Source organism: Oryzias latipes, chromosome 4 (genome assembly GCF_002234675.1).
Source record: "Oryzias latipes chromosome 4, ASM223467v1".
Taxonomy (NCBI): domain Eukaryota; kingdom Metazoa; phylum Chordata; class Actinopteri; order Beloniformes; family Adrianichthyidae; genus Oryzias; species Oryzias latipes.
In genome coordinates this window covers 22,326,003-22,341,994 of record NC_019862.2, presented here as the reverse complement: position 1 = coordinate 22,341,994, position 15,992 = coordinate 22,326,003, and the positions used below count along the sequence as shown (strand labels likewise).

The following is a 15,992-nucleotide window of genomic DNA, read 5'->3' as shown; positions in this document are numbered from 1 at the left end:
AACCTGACAGGGCACACCTGTGAAGTGAAAAACATTTCAGGTGACTACCTCTTGAAGCTCATCAAGAGAATGCCAAGAGTGTGCAAAGCAGTAATCAAAGCAAAAGGTTGCTACTATGAAGAACCTACAATATGGTAAATGGCGTAAACTTATGTAGAGCTTTTCTAGCTACAAGGACAAAGCCCTTTACAGTCACAGACCCATTAACCAAGTCACACACACATTCACACACTGGTGGCGGCTCTGCTGCCAAACACAGGCGCCCGCCTACCACTAGAGGCAAGGTGGGGTTCAGTGTCTTGCCTAAGGACACTTCGATTCATGGGCGTGCAAGGCGGGAATCGAACCTGCAATATTACGATCATGTGTCGACAGCGCAGTTCACCATTGCTAGGATCCACGGGCGTCCAATATGACATAGATTTCAGTTGTTTCACACTTTTTTGTTATGTATACATGTGTTAATATACAGTTTTAATGCCTTCAGTATGACTGTACTTTTTATAGTCATGAAAATAAAGAAAACTCTTTGAATGAGAAGGTGTGCCCAAACATTTGGTCTGTACTATATATATATATATATATATAGAGAGAGAGAGAGAGAGAGAGAGAGAGAGAGAGAGAGAGAGAGATCAACCAGATCATCTGACTGCCTGAGGTCTGACTGCTCATCTCACAGATCATGTCTTTAATGAGTCAATGTGTAAGCTGTGAATTGCTCATTTGCTGGCTAAAAAAAATCTGCTGGTTTTGACAAGTCTGTACTCTGGATCAAATATTTTATCTTCAGTTAAAAAAATATGTTTGATTATTGAATCTTTTCAGATTAGTGCCTCAGGGTGCAGGGTTGTGGCCAGTTAACGGAATTCCCAGCACAGCACACACACATACACAGCAAGTACATCAGGATCCCTGCATTGCTCTGTCCTGAGGGAAGAATCCACACTGCAGTGGAGCTGTTGGCTGATATAGAGTCACACTCGAGACTTTATGACCTGCTGCAGCTTATTTGTAGGGAGTCTGCTGCACCATTCTGAGCAGTGGAACAGATATATTTACTACTTTTATTGGTAGCAAATGTTTGAGATGCGGCTGTATTGCAAGTGTTTTTTTCCCCAGTTTTTTTTCACCAGTTGATTTTTCTGGTGAAGCTGCTGCTGATAAGGAGGTCCTTGTTGAAAAAGTTTTTGCATGTGATGGCAAGGAATTTACAGCTAAACACTGACATGAATGTATGCAACAAGAAAATATTCACAGAACATCAAAAAATGAAGTAAATTGCCAAGTTGCAGTCCCTGCCTGATACAACACATTTTGCAAATTTTGATTCTAGTCATTGCCTAGATCCTGTAAACTAGTTTGGTTTCTGCCATTGAGTGTATAAGAGAATTTTTCTGTAGTCAAAGTTATTCAAGTAATAAACTGGCTAGTCAGACATTTGAAAGGTTTGATTGACAGATTCTCCCAAGCCTACTTTCAAGTGGTAGGGGTGTGGACTTCCAACAGGCTCACTCCTAATTGGTGAGAGTGGTTGCCATAGACATGCTGACTCAGACTGACTCAAAAAAAAAAGCTAACTGAATTGTCTTTATTTGGTTGGAGCCAGAAGTAATTTTATATGGGTGACATCACACTCACTCAGTCGAGTTCCTATATACAGTTAATGGTTTCTGCTGAGCCTACTTTTGGCTCTCCTTAAGTTGGGGCCTCGACCAGCATCTTTTTATGGATCAATCTGTCCTTTCAGATTTTAAAAATCAGACAGTTTCAGCCCAAATTAGGACTTTGAGTTGCACCATAAACTAACATCCATTTCCAATAAAATGATTGTTAATTTGTGATTTTCATTTTATTACTGTTAGAGTTCTTTGGTTTAGTTTGGTTCTGTTTTGGTCATGTTCTTAGTTGCCCTTTGTCAGCCACATCAGTTTCAGGTTAATTATGATGCACAGCTGTCCTCATTTCAGTAAATTTCCCCTCAGTCTATTTAAGTGACTGGTTTTCAGTTCACTCTCTTTGGTGAACTGCTCTGGTATGTCACCGGTTTGTTTTTCCAGGGTTTTGTCATGGTTCAGTTTATGAATTAAATGGTTTAGTTTCTGTCACCAAGCCTGGTCTCTTGTATTTTGGGTCCCACACCATCAGTACCTGACACTAATGGTTGTGTACCAATTAGCTTCAAAAATGAACAATAAACTTTTTTTTTTTTTTTTTTTTTGCTGGCTGTGTGAATATTGCAGAGCCTAACTTAATGTAAATGTACTTGAACATCCACTCCTGCAGTCTAGTAAACATATCGGTTTTTAAATTGTATTGGTTTAGTTTACTAAATGCATAAAATCCCACTTTGATCATTTTTTTTTTATCTATTGTAAAAGCATTCCCAGTAGGTGTTTATTTATGATCGGAATGGATAGGAACAGGGAGCTTGTTGCTGCTAGTAATGGAGAAACCAAAGCTTTCTGAACCAAAAATGAATCAAATTGTTTTGAAATGGTTTAAAGTTGTGAAGCAGTTGACGCACTGAAACTAGTGGCATTTATAGACCAGACTACAATGTTACATCAGAATGGAACAAAAAAGACCAAGTTATCATGAGTCATTATGCGTTTTAAGTTGTGTGACAACAAAACTTTTGATTGCCAAAATCGGTTTCTTTCATAAATAATCACTTAGTTGTCACATAGTGACATAGTCTGTATAAAATATCCTACTTCTTTATATTCTGTATGTCCTCCATCCTCAGACAAATGACACAAGAGCATAAACACACAAATTGCATTTAAAATCATCTCATGTTATTTTGTTTGGACAAACTTGAAGGGTTTGAGAATGTGCACCATGTTCTTAATGACTGTTACCTAGAAGTAAAGAAGATGGTAAAGAAATATTAATTTGTGTTGACTATATTTAGAAAACCTTTTTGCCAAATGACATTGCTCATTGGTTACATTTCTTTGTCTGTGAGGAGCTGACTAAGCTAAAAAGTTTATGTACTAGAGCTTGACCTGAATCCTAAGCTGTGTGTCCACTATCATTTTTTCCTCTGCAGTTCGAGAGCACAACAGCAGGGATGCAGAGGGTCAGCCTCTCATTAAAATTCAGCAATGACATTTACTCTACTCACCCCACAGAGGCTGAGCAGAGCAGAAATCTGACAGCAGCAATTTATTTTGAAAGTGGATTAGATGAGTTTCTTTTCCTCTTGTTGGGGACTTACACAGACAGGATTGTGTGTTTCTGCAGCTTTCATTTTTGCTCTGAAGGTCACTGGCTGAGTCACATGAGCCGAAGTAGGGGCCAAACTGAGCATGTGCAGATGCAAATGAATGACCTGTCACTAAGATATCTGAGATCCAGCAGTTTACTGATATTTTGTGGGCATTATTCTCTGTATCTTTTCCATCCTTTTTTTTTTCCTATTTAGGAAATGTGTCTTTTCCCCATCTTTTTGTTCTGTACGTTGTTTTTTTATATTCTGTGTTCTCATAATATCTTCCTTTATTTTTTAATTTATTTTAGTTAAACTGCTCTTATTAATTGTTTTTAATTTAGACACCCTTTTTTCTGTTTAATCTTGAAATTAGACCTTGTTAAAAAGGGAATAGTCCATCTTTATCATGTTATTTATCTAAAATAAATAGCGTTTTTTTAATCGGTACGTGACAGAAAAGGAGACATCTTCTAAAGGCTGAACTTCCTGGTCAGATGGCTCATGGCTCACCATGTTGGGAAGACATCGTTCCATGTTGGGCTTAATTCTGGAGTCTTCCATTGACTGTTTAAATGCTTCGTTCTGCTTTAGCTGAGTCACTCTGATTTTTTTCTGCTTGCGTCACATTTCTTGAACCGTCCTCCTCCTCCTGTGGGAATTCTCCTCCAGGAGCTGCTGCGCAGTGAGAAGATGGCCAGTGCTGTGGCTTCCTACGACCAGCTGGCCCACCAGGTGGAGGTGCTCCGCAAAGAGAACTCTCACCTGAGGAGGGAGCTGGAGGACAATTCCAACCACCTTTCCAAACTGGAGACAGAGACTTTTGGCATGAAGGTTAGTGTGCAGCTGAACGAAGTGGATAAAAATTCATAGTCAGCAATAGTTTCAATGCACAAATTAAGAGCTGTTTTTGTTTAATTAATGTAATCCTATCAAATCATTTTGGGTCAGGTATGTCCAAAGTCTGGCACGTGGGCCAAATGTGACTCATAGGCTCCTGTCAAGGGGTATTCATGTATTTAAAGGTCATCTAGTCCTGCCATTGTAATGTCACAAAACCTCACGCGAACACAAAAATCCTGAAAGTTATTTTTTATGTTCATAAAATGAAACAGCTCTTTAATTTCATATTTTGTTCACCAAGTAAAGTTAGGTAAAAGTGCACTCCCCTGCCAAGAATTTTACATTCCTTCAATACAGCAAGTAGTCATTTAAAAAAAAATAATAATGATAGATGAGTTATTCCCACCATAAAGTTTTAAAATTAAGCAAAACGTTTTCCCGCCAAAAGTGTTTTTGAGATTTTCCGGAGACAGCCATTGTGAAATGAGCAGGAAAAGTCCTACCGCCCCTAGTGGAATGATAATGAACTGCAGGGCATAAACCGTGGACAAAGATATACAATAGGTCTTTGAGGAAAGTTTGCATCATGCTAAGAAGATAAGGGTCTCAGAAATGCAGGTTTAAAATATGATATGAATGGTATAGTGTTATTCTCAAAGGCAACAAGGTGAGTCCAACTGTCATTAATTCAAGTAAGTGAGCTACAGTAAACCTAAATTTTACAGTTGTGTTTTGTATTTTAGACATAAATGGATTTTTTTCTAACAGAATTAAACCAATTATTTGTTTTCTGCATATTATCTGTACATAATCCTGTAGAGATTGACGATTTAGCGATTTAGTTAAAGAAATGTGAGCTTTAGATGAACTGTGTAGCTTTTACAACTTGCAGCCACTTTTAGGAGCTGATAAGACTCAAGAACTCTGGATGAACCTGCTTAGCTTTCAGAATCATTTATTCCTGTGGCTAAAGGCCATTAAAGGGAAGTAGCACAGCATCACTAACAAGAGGATCCTTGCTTTATTTTTGAAAGATTTTCTCTGTACAATACAGTTAATTTAATGCAAAAATGATTGCTCGTGATCAGTGGCTGAAATGTATTTCTTGCAAATGACAACATAAAGGAGAAGTGATTGCTTCGATAATCAGTTATTTGAAGAATTACTTAAATCCATCAGCATTCAGGACTCCATTAAGCTTGTATTAAAAAAAAACAAAAAAAAAACTTTAAGGTCAAAGCAGAGAACGTGACCAAAAATCCTATCAGGTACTGGAGTATTAATCCACATGTGCCTGCACACGCTTCGTCATGTGCAGGGACGCTGAGCAGATGGATTATCTGTCATAGCTCAACCGGGTTTAGCATCATAATCAGGACACAGACTGAGCAAAAATTGAAGGCTCACATGCAGCTGCAGTTCACATCTGCACGGTTGGCACCAATATAACAAGGACAGTTTCTTTCCTCCAAGGAGGTCAATTTTCTTTTTTTTGTTTTGTCAATACTTTGTTTATTCTCAACTACGTCTATCGTTCATCTTTGCTAAATTTTTTGTTTCGCTTGGATGCAGGAGGTTCTGAAGCAGCTGCAAAGTAAACTGGAGCAGGAAGCAGGAACTCTAGCCTCGTCTGGGAGGAGCGACGTGCTGCACCAACTGAAAGGTCTGATTCCGATTTACTGCTTAATTGAATGCATTTTGGACCATCTGTAGAGAAACTTGCCTTCACGATAGATGGACATTGACAACTGACACACACAGCAACATTTTGACAAGGTTCAAGCCTTTTGAAACTCTTTAAAATGAGTATTTTTGCTGAATCATTTGTGGGTTTTTTCCAAAAAAACATTGTGCTTCGGTGAAGTCTTGTAGCTTGAAAGGCTTCTGCTTGACAGAACTTCATCTTTGGAAACAAACAAAACCAATTACTGGCATTTCATTTGAAGCTTGCTGGACCCCATCATCTAATCAGATTGGTTGCACCCGGCAGCTTCTCCAGCGAAGGAGCCAGTTCAGGCCTATTAGTTTATTTGTCCTGGAATCTATTTAACACAGTCCTGATTAAAAGCAGCTGCTCTGCTCTGTTTGCCAGCACAGTTTTACAGGTTTAATGGCATTAGTAGTTAAATAGAATACATGTGTCCTATTGGGCCTTCCAGTCAACACGTGTTATTAAAATAAGGCCTTAATGAAGCTCTTTATTTGTTGTGCTCAACAACCAATTTCATTTCTAGTATAAACCCCGACCTTTGAAAAAAATGTCCTATCCAATTGGCTTTTCCAATTATTAAAAAGTAAACGAACAGCTTTGTTTGAAGTACAAATTTAAATATTTGTATTTTAAAAAAAATTGATTGGACAACATTTTCTCCTGCAGTCAGGAGGGTAATTGGAAGCTTAAACCTGGTGGGACAGTGGTTGAAGGAAAGACAAAAAGGTGTGAAAAGTTAACATTACTTAAAGATGACTCAAGATACGAAAAAAAAACACACAAAAAAAGTTCTAATCATCACAAAGATTGGGGAACATGAGCACGTTTCTTCATAAACTAAAAAAACCCTGAACAAACTGCCTATCCCATTAGTAGCTGGGATAGGCTCCAGCAACCCCATGACCCTGAAAGGGATTCAGTGGGTTCTGAAGCTGTACAGATAGATGGAACTATTTTAAATGTTACCAATATTTTAAAATGATATATTATGGTTCGTTTCATCCCTTCCTTAGAGTTACACATGGACCTGACCAACTACTACGAACTCAAACACCAACCTCACAACCTGAGACTGCTAACTGCTGGTCTGGGGCGGGTGGGGCTATCAGGGGCGGGGCCTGCTGCAGCTGGAGGTATGGAACTGGGCAATCATCTGGCTCTGCCTCCATCCTCCTCCTCCTCTGTGGCACCAGTTAGCAGGTCCAAGAGTCCACTTAGACCTGCATCACGTCAGAGCATGGTGTCCACTGGGGAGGCGGCCAGCCTCATGCTGCCGCATCACTTTCTGGACGGAGCCCCGCCCAAGACAGCTGTGATCTGTGGAGCAGATGGAAGACTGAGCGATCATCACCTGGAGGAGTTGTACAAAGAAAGGTATAGAATAGGGCAAGTAGGGGTTTGAGGTTTTGTTGATTGTGATGTGGTTTTCGGGATCCTCTGAGGAGGTTAAACAGAGAGCATTAAACATCAACAGGAACCTCTTGCTGGGGGAGATCGACCGGGAGGAGCGTGAGCGCTGCTGGTACTTCAGCCAACTGGAAGCGCTGTCGCAGAAGCTGTCTCAACTGCCACGCATCGACACGGTGAGCTGCACTGCCACTGTTTTGGTGTTTTTAACATGTTCTTGTGGCATCTACATGTATAAACAATTTGTGTCTCAAAATTGCATTTCTGAGTATTTATTTATTCAAATCGTGGTGAATCAGGAGCAGACAAATAAAATGCTGTTTGAAAAAGCTTGTAGGGGCTACGTAGCAGCTACAAAGGAAGCAACAAGCTCCCTGCTCAGCTCCATTCTGATGCATCAACGTGTAATAATGATAATAAATTTTATTTGGAATGCGCTTTACATTTTAGATAAAATCTCAAAGCGCTACAATGGAGGCAGGAATAAAAATGGTTTACAATAATAACAAAGTAAGACAAAAATAAAAACAACAATAATAGTACTAAAAAGCATTATTAAAAAAGGAAAGTTTTTGTGTAGACGATTAGATCTATGTACGTCTTCGTTTTCCTTGTCTAAGCTGGAATCCGGCTCAAAACTGAATGGCTGAATAGCTCTGATACTGCTCAGCATTTTTGTTGCACCAGTAATGCTAAGTTGAAGATGTGAGGGTTTGTAAGCTAGTGAGAGAAAGCGTAAACAAAATGATGATGGTTAGTGGGGGAAAACAGTCCCACTCACAATTCAAAGGCATATTTCTAATCCACTCCCTTTTGCTCTGCAATAACTTTGTCCTAGAAAACAACACAATTTTTTTGGATTTTGGCTAAAAGCGGCATAATCATGCTTGAAAGACCAATGGTGATGCTTTTACAATAGACCAAAAGATGAACGGAGTTGGATTTTAAGACATTTTTAGCTGCACCTCTTTGTCCTTGTAGCAGTGATGCTCTGACCTCTGATCTAAGTTTGCATTTGCAGTTTTCTCTGCAGATGGACTTGATCCGGCAGCAGCTGGAGTTTGAAGTTCAGCAGGTTCGATCCGTAATGGAGGAGCGATTTGGTAGTAGTGATGACATGGTGCAGAGGACTCAGGTGAGACTGTCGTAACCATATGCGAAACACAGGTTTTAGAACACCCGTTTAGCGTGTTCTGGTGAAAACATCATATCACAACAACTAGGTCTTGTGTTGCAGATGCGGGTTGCTCGCCTGGAACAGCTGGAAAAGGAGTTGCAGGAGACTCGAGGGAGTCAGGAGAGCCAGCTTCAGGTCAGAAAAACATTTGCACACAGCATAAACAAAAGGAGTGACGAGTTGTTTTAAAAGATTTTCTTTAAATCAAAGAACACAGAGACAGAAGCTCTTGGGTTTTATTTGGTTCATTAATGATGCTTGTAGCTGCAGAAGCATTAGTTTTACTTGGATACAGAGGTGTCATAACAAAAAAGGTGGAGCTAAGATTAACTGTCAGTTTATGATAGAGACTGCAGAGTTTGGAAAATTCCACGAGTTTACCCAACTTTTTCGGATTTGTCTGAGTAGGAACATTTTTTGTAAAGAGGCATACAAACAAGAAACTGGGGGTCAGGTGGTCACTGCAGCAGTCTCTCCCAGTCCATCTCTACCTGGCACAACGACACAAAACCATCAGAGGACCACACCCAGAATCCCGGGTAAAGAGGCTCAGTAAAAGTAGAAGTGAAGGTGTAGAGGTGGACCATGGCTTCTTGAGAGACAGAGTAGAATGATAAAGATCCGGCAGGCCAATTGAGGTAAATCCCGACCCTGTGGCTAAAAGGATCGGGTGAAGAAGACGCAAACCTCTTCTTGTTGTGGCACGGTGTGTAGTTTCCCTCTGAGCACTCCAGACTCCATGACCACTGGTTGTGTCCCAGCAGACAGCTCGTCCTGTTACTGTTCCTGGAGATTTTATTGTAGGCGACGCCAATGTCAGCACCTCCCTTCCACATCACTTCCCAGTACACCTTGTCCAGCAGTCCCTCCCTGCACAGGACTTGGGGACAGTGTTCAAATCGCTCCGGATGTTCCAGATTGTGGTGGTTTAACCAGACCCGAGTTGCCTTCCTGTTGCGTTCAGTCAGACAGAGTTCTGAATTGGCTGTGTTGGGATCAAGGGTCAAATAGCAGGCAACTGCAAGGAAATAAGATGCTTCAATAAGTAATGCTAATCATTGTTTTCAGTCGCTAAACTAATTCCTTTAAATTACAGTAATCATCTGTAATTTGATAATACATTGTTCACACACCATCTATTAATCTCATATTCAGTTTAATCTAAAATTTGAGCAGTCATAAGCTTTTATTTTTTTATTTATTTATTTATTTTCTACTTGTCCTGTCCAACAGCTGGGCAGGCAGATGAGAGCTGAGGGCCTCTTGTGTTGGACATATTTTACTTTAACAATAGGGGTTATTAATCTTCATACAAACCAGAGGTATGTCTGAATAAACCCCTTTTGTAAATGAGGCCAAACTTTATTAATTTCAACCATGTTTCAAAAATTTTGGGTGTTGGACCGGACGGAAAAGGAAAGAAGGGAAGAAGAGAGAGGGATGTTAGAAGGGGGGGGGGGGTTAGGAGGGTGATAATAGGAGGGGAGGGGGGATAAGACCATGAAGCAGCATAAAGCAACAAGTTTACTGGTTGTTTATCATTACGGTAAGGTTCACATGTAGTACAAAAAGAGCGGGGCCTGTCCACACACACACTCAAATGTTATCAACACACCTGCTAAGCTTTTAAAGTAATGTAAAGCTCTCTGCAGATGACACTCTGATGCTATGTTCACAATGGGCATGTAACGCGTATTCAAGAACAGGATAAAGGGGCCTTCTTAAACGCACGTTTAGCATATGGTGTTCACAATGGACTGTCGCTACTCGATAATAGCATATGTGCCTGCAGTTGGAAGAGGCTTGGTGCAAAATGTCGAAGCAGCACAAATCTCGTGAATCTTGCTCCAGGCTTTTTCTTTCACAGCTCTATTCCGATATATGCTAGACTTGTTTCTCTCTAATTCCAGCCGGTCACATACGGCAATATGAATTTCTTCTTCATGATCAATTTTCAAATGGTTGACACATCCATGAGTTAAAGGGACACGTCACTACCAAATCTGAGCCCCTGATTAGTTCAACTTGCATTGCACATTCAATGGACGCATGTTTTGTATGTAGAGCCCAAAAACAGTAGTAGAAACTTGTGCAGCAACGTGTGAACACGAGAGTTTTGAACGCTGAAGCCTGAAATAAGCATTTATATAGACTTTTCATTGAAAGTGAACGCTTGACACCAAACACATGTTGACAAGGCTGGTGTGAAAGTAGCTTAACATTTACCAACAATTCAAAGGAATCATTCCAAAGAAAAAATATTTTTTAATTTAAAAAAATTGCATTCTTACAGTTTTTTAGTGACCAAGGATCTTCTGCTGGCTCTGCTGTTTCTTCTGCTTGTTCCCTTCAAAATCACAATAGCATCAGTTCAACGTGATTGTCTTCATTGTCTCCTGCTGAAAGCGTTCTGAAGTCTTATACTTGTCCGTTAGTGTCTTTGAACTGTTTGAACTCACCTCGGATGATGCTGAGAAAAATTTATCAGGCTTAATAATGTGGTCTTGGGGGGCAGAGACTCTAAAGAAGGACTTTCTACAGGTGGGTCATCCTCTTTACCTCCTGAAACTACATAAAAAATCGTTTCAAAGATCTGATCGGCTGTAGAGAAATAAATGTTCAATAAACCACCAGCATAGACTTGAAAAGCAAGACTAAAGGTTTAGTCTAGTGCAAATTGTGTATAGTTAGAATAGTGACAGTAATGCTAAGAAAAGGATTTGATGCTTATTAAAACCATCTAGAGAACAGAGAACATTTTGCCCAAATTGACTTCACTTTCCGTTGATTCTTGATTGACTGAACTAATTAAGTTCCAAATTTAATCAACAAACAACAAAATCTGACCAAATTTCGCCTTTTTCAATGCTTTTAGGTCACACCTAATAAAAGATGCTTTAGTCATATGCACCCATACGGGTGGTTTACCCATACAGGTGCTGCAGGTTTTTGGGTTTTTCAGCTCTGTTGGGGTTTATAGATAGGAGCAGGCGCATCTTAAAGGTTGAGGCTTGTGCCTTGAGGCTTGTGCGGTCACCTCAAGGGACTTTATGAAAATGGAACACAGGATTGTTGTGCGTGTGGTAAGCGTTCCATGAAGTATTTGTAAGGATAATGTAGGGTACATGCACTTATGACATCTATAGGTGATGCTGTCATATGGTGCCATTGCGCCAGACTCCTGTCATTATTTAGGAGCATGCACTGGCTCTTTATTTTTAATTTCCTTATTTCTAACAGACAGGCTGCAAGCACAAGGCGCGCAAGGAGTGCACACTCATCACCTGAACAGAACTAATGGGCTCCTCTTGCAACATTAAGATCACGATCTTAAAAATTTGTGATGCATGCCCCTTACAGCTTTGCCTATTTTTTTGCCCGCATCCATCTGTAAGGGCAATTTTGACTAAGGCATAAGGCAAGACTTGCCGTGACCAAACAGAAAAGATTTGTAACATGTACCTCTACCATGATCCCAAACAACATACCAAAGACAGTACATGACGGTTGGGCACTTCCTAGCAAAGACTAGTTAGCCAGAGTTTATAAGAAGCTGCTGCTTCTGATCGATGCTGTACCTGTATTTAATGCCGTCTCACATTGTTGGGTTCGAATCAAACCTCTGACTGCCACGACTTTCTCCTCCGCACTGCCAGTGTCCAGGTTGCTGTGCTTTGATTGACTCAGCACGTTTTTCGTGTCAGATCCCTCAGCATTGCCTTTGTTCTGCCTACACAAAATCTCTCTGGAATCTTTAGTTTGTTCTTTTATGTCTTTAACATCCTTTGGCTTTTGGGTCTTCTCTAAAAGGTTTTTCTCTCTTCTGAACAAATTATTCAAAGGATTCTCTGCTCTTGAGGAATCAGCTTTCGAAGAATTGTCCTTGTTGCCCCGTTCCTTCGAAAGACCAACTTTAAAAACATTGGAGAGGTCTTCTTTGAGATTGGCCAGTGGGTTATTCGACTTTTCCTGAGACTGTCTCACTCTTGAATTTGCATCTTTGTCCTTGAATACTTTCAAAACTCCTTCTTTAAACTGGGTGAGGTCCTCTTTGAGAAGACTCAGAGGGCTGATCGACCTTTTCTCCGGCTCAATGGGCTTCAGAAAGTCTTTGCCTTTAGGGTGTTTTGCGTCCCAGTCCGCTGTTTTCAGCTCCTCGTCACTCTCCTGATGGTGTCCGTTTGTCGATTGGTCATAAAAGCTCATTTTGTTTATGATGTTAAGATTCCTTTTTTCCAGTCAGATTTCATTAAGTTGAAAACTGCTGAAAAAAATCCCACAAAATTGACATTAGTGGTGGTGCACATTCCGTAATTATACACTCACAATTAAAGATGAAAGCATTGTTAAAGGATTTTCTAGAAAAACCTTTCTCAGTTGGGTTCCTACCTGACTGTAACAGCGTCTGAGTGTTGGTGACACATTGCCACAGTTTTGCATAAAAAGGTAAAAAATCGTCAGATATACCATGCAGGGCTGTTTACAGTGTTCCCTCGTTTATTGTGGGGGTTATATCCTAAAAAAAACACTATAGGTGAAAATTAGGATTAAATAAATGGTTAAAGGCTGTAAAACCCCTCACTTCTTCTTTATACACTTTTCTCAAACAGACATGACCATTTTTCACATTTCTCTCTGTTTTTTTTAACTGTAAAATTTAAAATGTAAGCTTCCTGTATTCTAGAATGAAAACAGGGACCACTGTATACTAAACGTACCAGCTATAAGAGTCTGTATCACCCCATCCACACAATTGTTTTTTTAATGGTAATATTAGCTAATATTACACATTTGGTGTCAATATTATCAGGTATTCTACATTCTTAATTTCCTCTTCAATTTTATTCTTCAAGGAGAAGAATCTGTCAGTGGAAGAAAAGTGAGACGTCTTTTTTTGGAGCTTGCCGACCTTTCAAACTTAACTGGAAAAGATTTGGGGCAAATTCTTTTTCTGAAAGTCTGTTAATAATAAGAAATGTCATTTCAGTGTTTTGCCAGTTAAGGAAAAGACTTAGCTAAATTTACAATGCACCCTTATTTAACACTGAGCTGCTAGGTGAACTTTTCCTCTTTGGACCAATGAAGTTCACTTTAGTGTAAAATATTTACACTTGAGTCCTCCTAAAACAGGTTTCTGCAACCTCTGACACCAAAAGAGGCCAATTGGTGCAGTTTCTTAATGACTAAAACCCATCGTCAGCTGCAAAGTCCTTCCTTACTGTTAAAAAATACACTTTATTTATATTGTTGAAGCCATGAAACCATTCATTTACCAAATGTAGCTTGTAAATATTTACAATTATCAAAAAAATTATATTATATTACTTTTGACAGCAGCACATACAAGTTCCTTTCAAAATAAAATACATTCTGTTTCAAATAAGACCCTCCTGCAGCAGCACATTAACTTGCAAATATACTGTTAGAACTTACCACCGAACAGCAACCAAACATACGATGGGAATTTGAGCTTTACATTTATTCTAATAATAAACCACTCTGACGATAGGGCAAACCTTTTTCCATCATTTTGCTCAGTGAAACGTGTGCATTTTAGAAGAATGATAATGCTTTCAGTGTCACTTGACTAAATAAAAATAATTGACTAAACTTAGCCAACTAACCTACTATTTATTCAGATTGTCTGTATTGTTGTTCAAAGCCAAAAGAGCCACAATAGAGGCATGAAAGAGCCTTGTTAAAATTGTCACTTCTTCCACGTTTTATAAGCATTCTGTCTTTTATTATAAATAAAGTAATATTTATATAAATATAAAAATTTCTCACACAAGTTAATAAACCTAAAACAAATAAAGGTTTCTGGTTTTCTTGATCTTTAGAAAAGCACAAAGATTTTTAGTAAAACAATAAACCAGGCGTGTCAGACTCCAAGCTTTGAGGGCCGGCCTCCTTCTGGTTTTCCAGAAATCCAACCTTATCTGCTTCTGATTACCTGGATCAGGTGTGTTTAGCCAATAAGGAGCTCCAATAGCAGGTTGGTTGGAAAACATGTTGGACACCGGCCGTCAGGTCTGGATTCTGACACCCCTGCTTGAATGAGCGTTTGTTTAAAATGAAGTTGACCTTTAAACTATAAATTCCATGATGAAATCTCGTGAGGCAGGTGTAATGTTTTGTTGCTTGAGGCGTGTCTGCATGGGAGTGCATTCCTTCTTTAGAATGGAAACGTTCCTGATGCACATTTTTTGATAGAGTATGATTTCCGGTTGAAGCAGTGGAGCTCTTCCTCCTGAATTCAGGGATCCCCAGAAAAAACTTCTTCCAATGAATTTCAGTTGTAGATTGTCCGAATGCCGAAGGTTCACTAATTTCTTTTAGAAGGTGGCTGATCAGAAGTCAGATTTCCGCTGCAGATAACATTATTGAACTTTAATATTTAGAGTATATATAAACTTAAAATCTTCCTCCACTTTCTAACAGTTAAACAGCATTTTAATTCAGATTGATCAGCGGTCCAACACTCTAATTCTGCTCTTTCAAAGCTACAAAACAGTGAAAACTATTTGAACTTTAAACAGACAGAACATGTGTGGATCGTAGGCATCTCTGTTCATGTTTAGACTTGTTAGAAGGTAATCTGCTTTCACTAACAGTCGTCAGAGGGGTCAGATACTTACCGCTGCTTCAGTTTCCAGTGTTCTTTATTCTTCCTTTGAAGGCGCGGTCGGAGGACCAAGGGCCAAAGTGTCCGGCAAAAGAAACGTCACTTCAGAAGTCTGTGTCCCTCTGAAACTTTGTGACTCTCAGTTCCACTTGTTCTTGTCAAACCAGTTTGGTTCCATATTTCAGTGTGACAGCAGAGGAAGCACATGTCTGATTCTGGTTTCAGCTTTAAAAACTGTCTTTAGCCTCTAAAAACCTTTGTGCAAGACTCCTTTGCCCAAACCTTGCAGGGAAATCTATTTTTTATTATTTTAATTCTACAATAAATCTCACCCAAACTCAAACTTCATATCATTTAAACATTTAAACTCCAAGCTCATTGTTAAAGCATTTCTGAACAAAGAAAGAAAACATGTTATGTTGTAAATAGTGGGTGGATGTGGCTAAATTAAAGTTGTATATTTAAAGAGTACTAAAAAAAACTCCACTCTGAATTGTTGTCTTCTTTCTCATGTAATTTCAAATCAACTTCCCGCTTATTTAAAACTATTAAACATTCAATAATGTTTGTCCTTTTAAATTATCATTTATTTAGTTAAATGTCTTCTCCAAAAGAGCACAAATTAAAAAAATGATATTTGTCAAGTCTGGGTCTCCTTGGTGCCAGTCCCCCCAAGCCCGGATGAAATGCAGGGTCACCATTTCAAAAATACATTTTCACCATGTACTAGGTATGTGCAAGTTTGAGTGCAAAGGTGCGGTAAGAGAGAAGAATTACGATAACTCTTTGCCACTCCCAGAGCTGTGCTGGAATTGGCTGTTGCCAGGCTGCCGGCGTGGCACGAAGCTCGTGTGTTCAGGATGAAAAGGGCTGACACGCCTGTCTTTTCTCTGCACCCCTTGAGAATAACAAGCATGTAGAATCGGAAGCCAGAAATGATTAATTAGCTCGTTTGAGAGTCAGGTTACTGCTGGAGTGACCACATACCTTATTATTAAGTCCTGTGGAGGAAAGGCAA

The 15,992-nt window shown here is 39.5% G+C and overlaps 2 protein-coding genes across 3 annotated transcripts in view; one reads left to right on the top strand and one right to left on the bottom strand.

Annotated features, from left to right (window-relative positions):
- The window catches only part of apc2 (APC2, WNT signaling pathway regulator), a 43,499-nt gene that overhangs the window by 11,028 nt on the left and 16,479 nt on the right, over positions 1 to 15,992 (top strand). For both annotated transcript variants that reach the window (XM_023954406.1, XM_011474282.3), the window contains exons 2-7: positions 3,884 to 4,045; positions 5,627 to 5,717; positions 6,779 to 7,139; positions 7,240 to 7,348; positions 8,194 to 8,307; positions 8,410 to 8,484. In XM_023954406.1, coding sequence (XP_023810174.1) covers positions 3,905 to 4,045; positions 5,627 to 5,717; positions 6,779 to 7,139; positions 7,240 to 7,348; positions 8,194 to 8,307; positions 8,410 to 8,484 — 891 coding nt within the window. In that variant the 5' untranslated portion in view covers positions 3,884 to 3,904. The remainder of the gene's footprint in view (positions 1 to 3,883; positions 4,046 to 5,626; positions 5,718 to 6,778; positions 7,140 to 7,239; positions 7,349 to 8,193; positions 8,308 to 8,409; positions 8,485 to 15,992) is intronic.
- On the bottom strand, positions 8,554 to 15,415 carry LOC105353977 (E3 ubiquitin-protein ligase TRIM4-like). The gene is made up of 5 exons (XM_011474281.3): positions 14,988 to 15,415; positions 11,928 to 12,613; positions 10,809 to 10,917; positions 10,641 to 10,696; positions 8,554 to 9,367 (listed from the first exon to the last, which is right to left on the bottom strand). Exons 2-5 carry the CDS (start codon positions 12,553 to 12,555, stop codon positions 8,808 to 8,810), a joined length of 1,353 nt encoding a protein of 450 aa, XP_011472583.1. The 5' UTR covers positions 12,556 to 12,613; positions 14,988 to 15,415; the 3' UTR covers positions 8,554 to 8,807.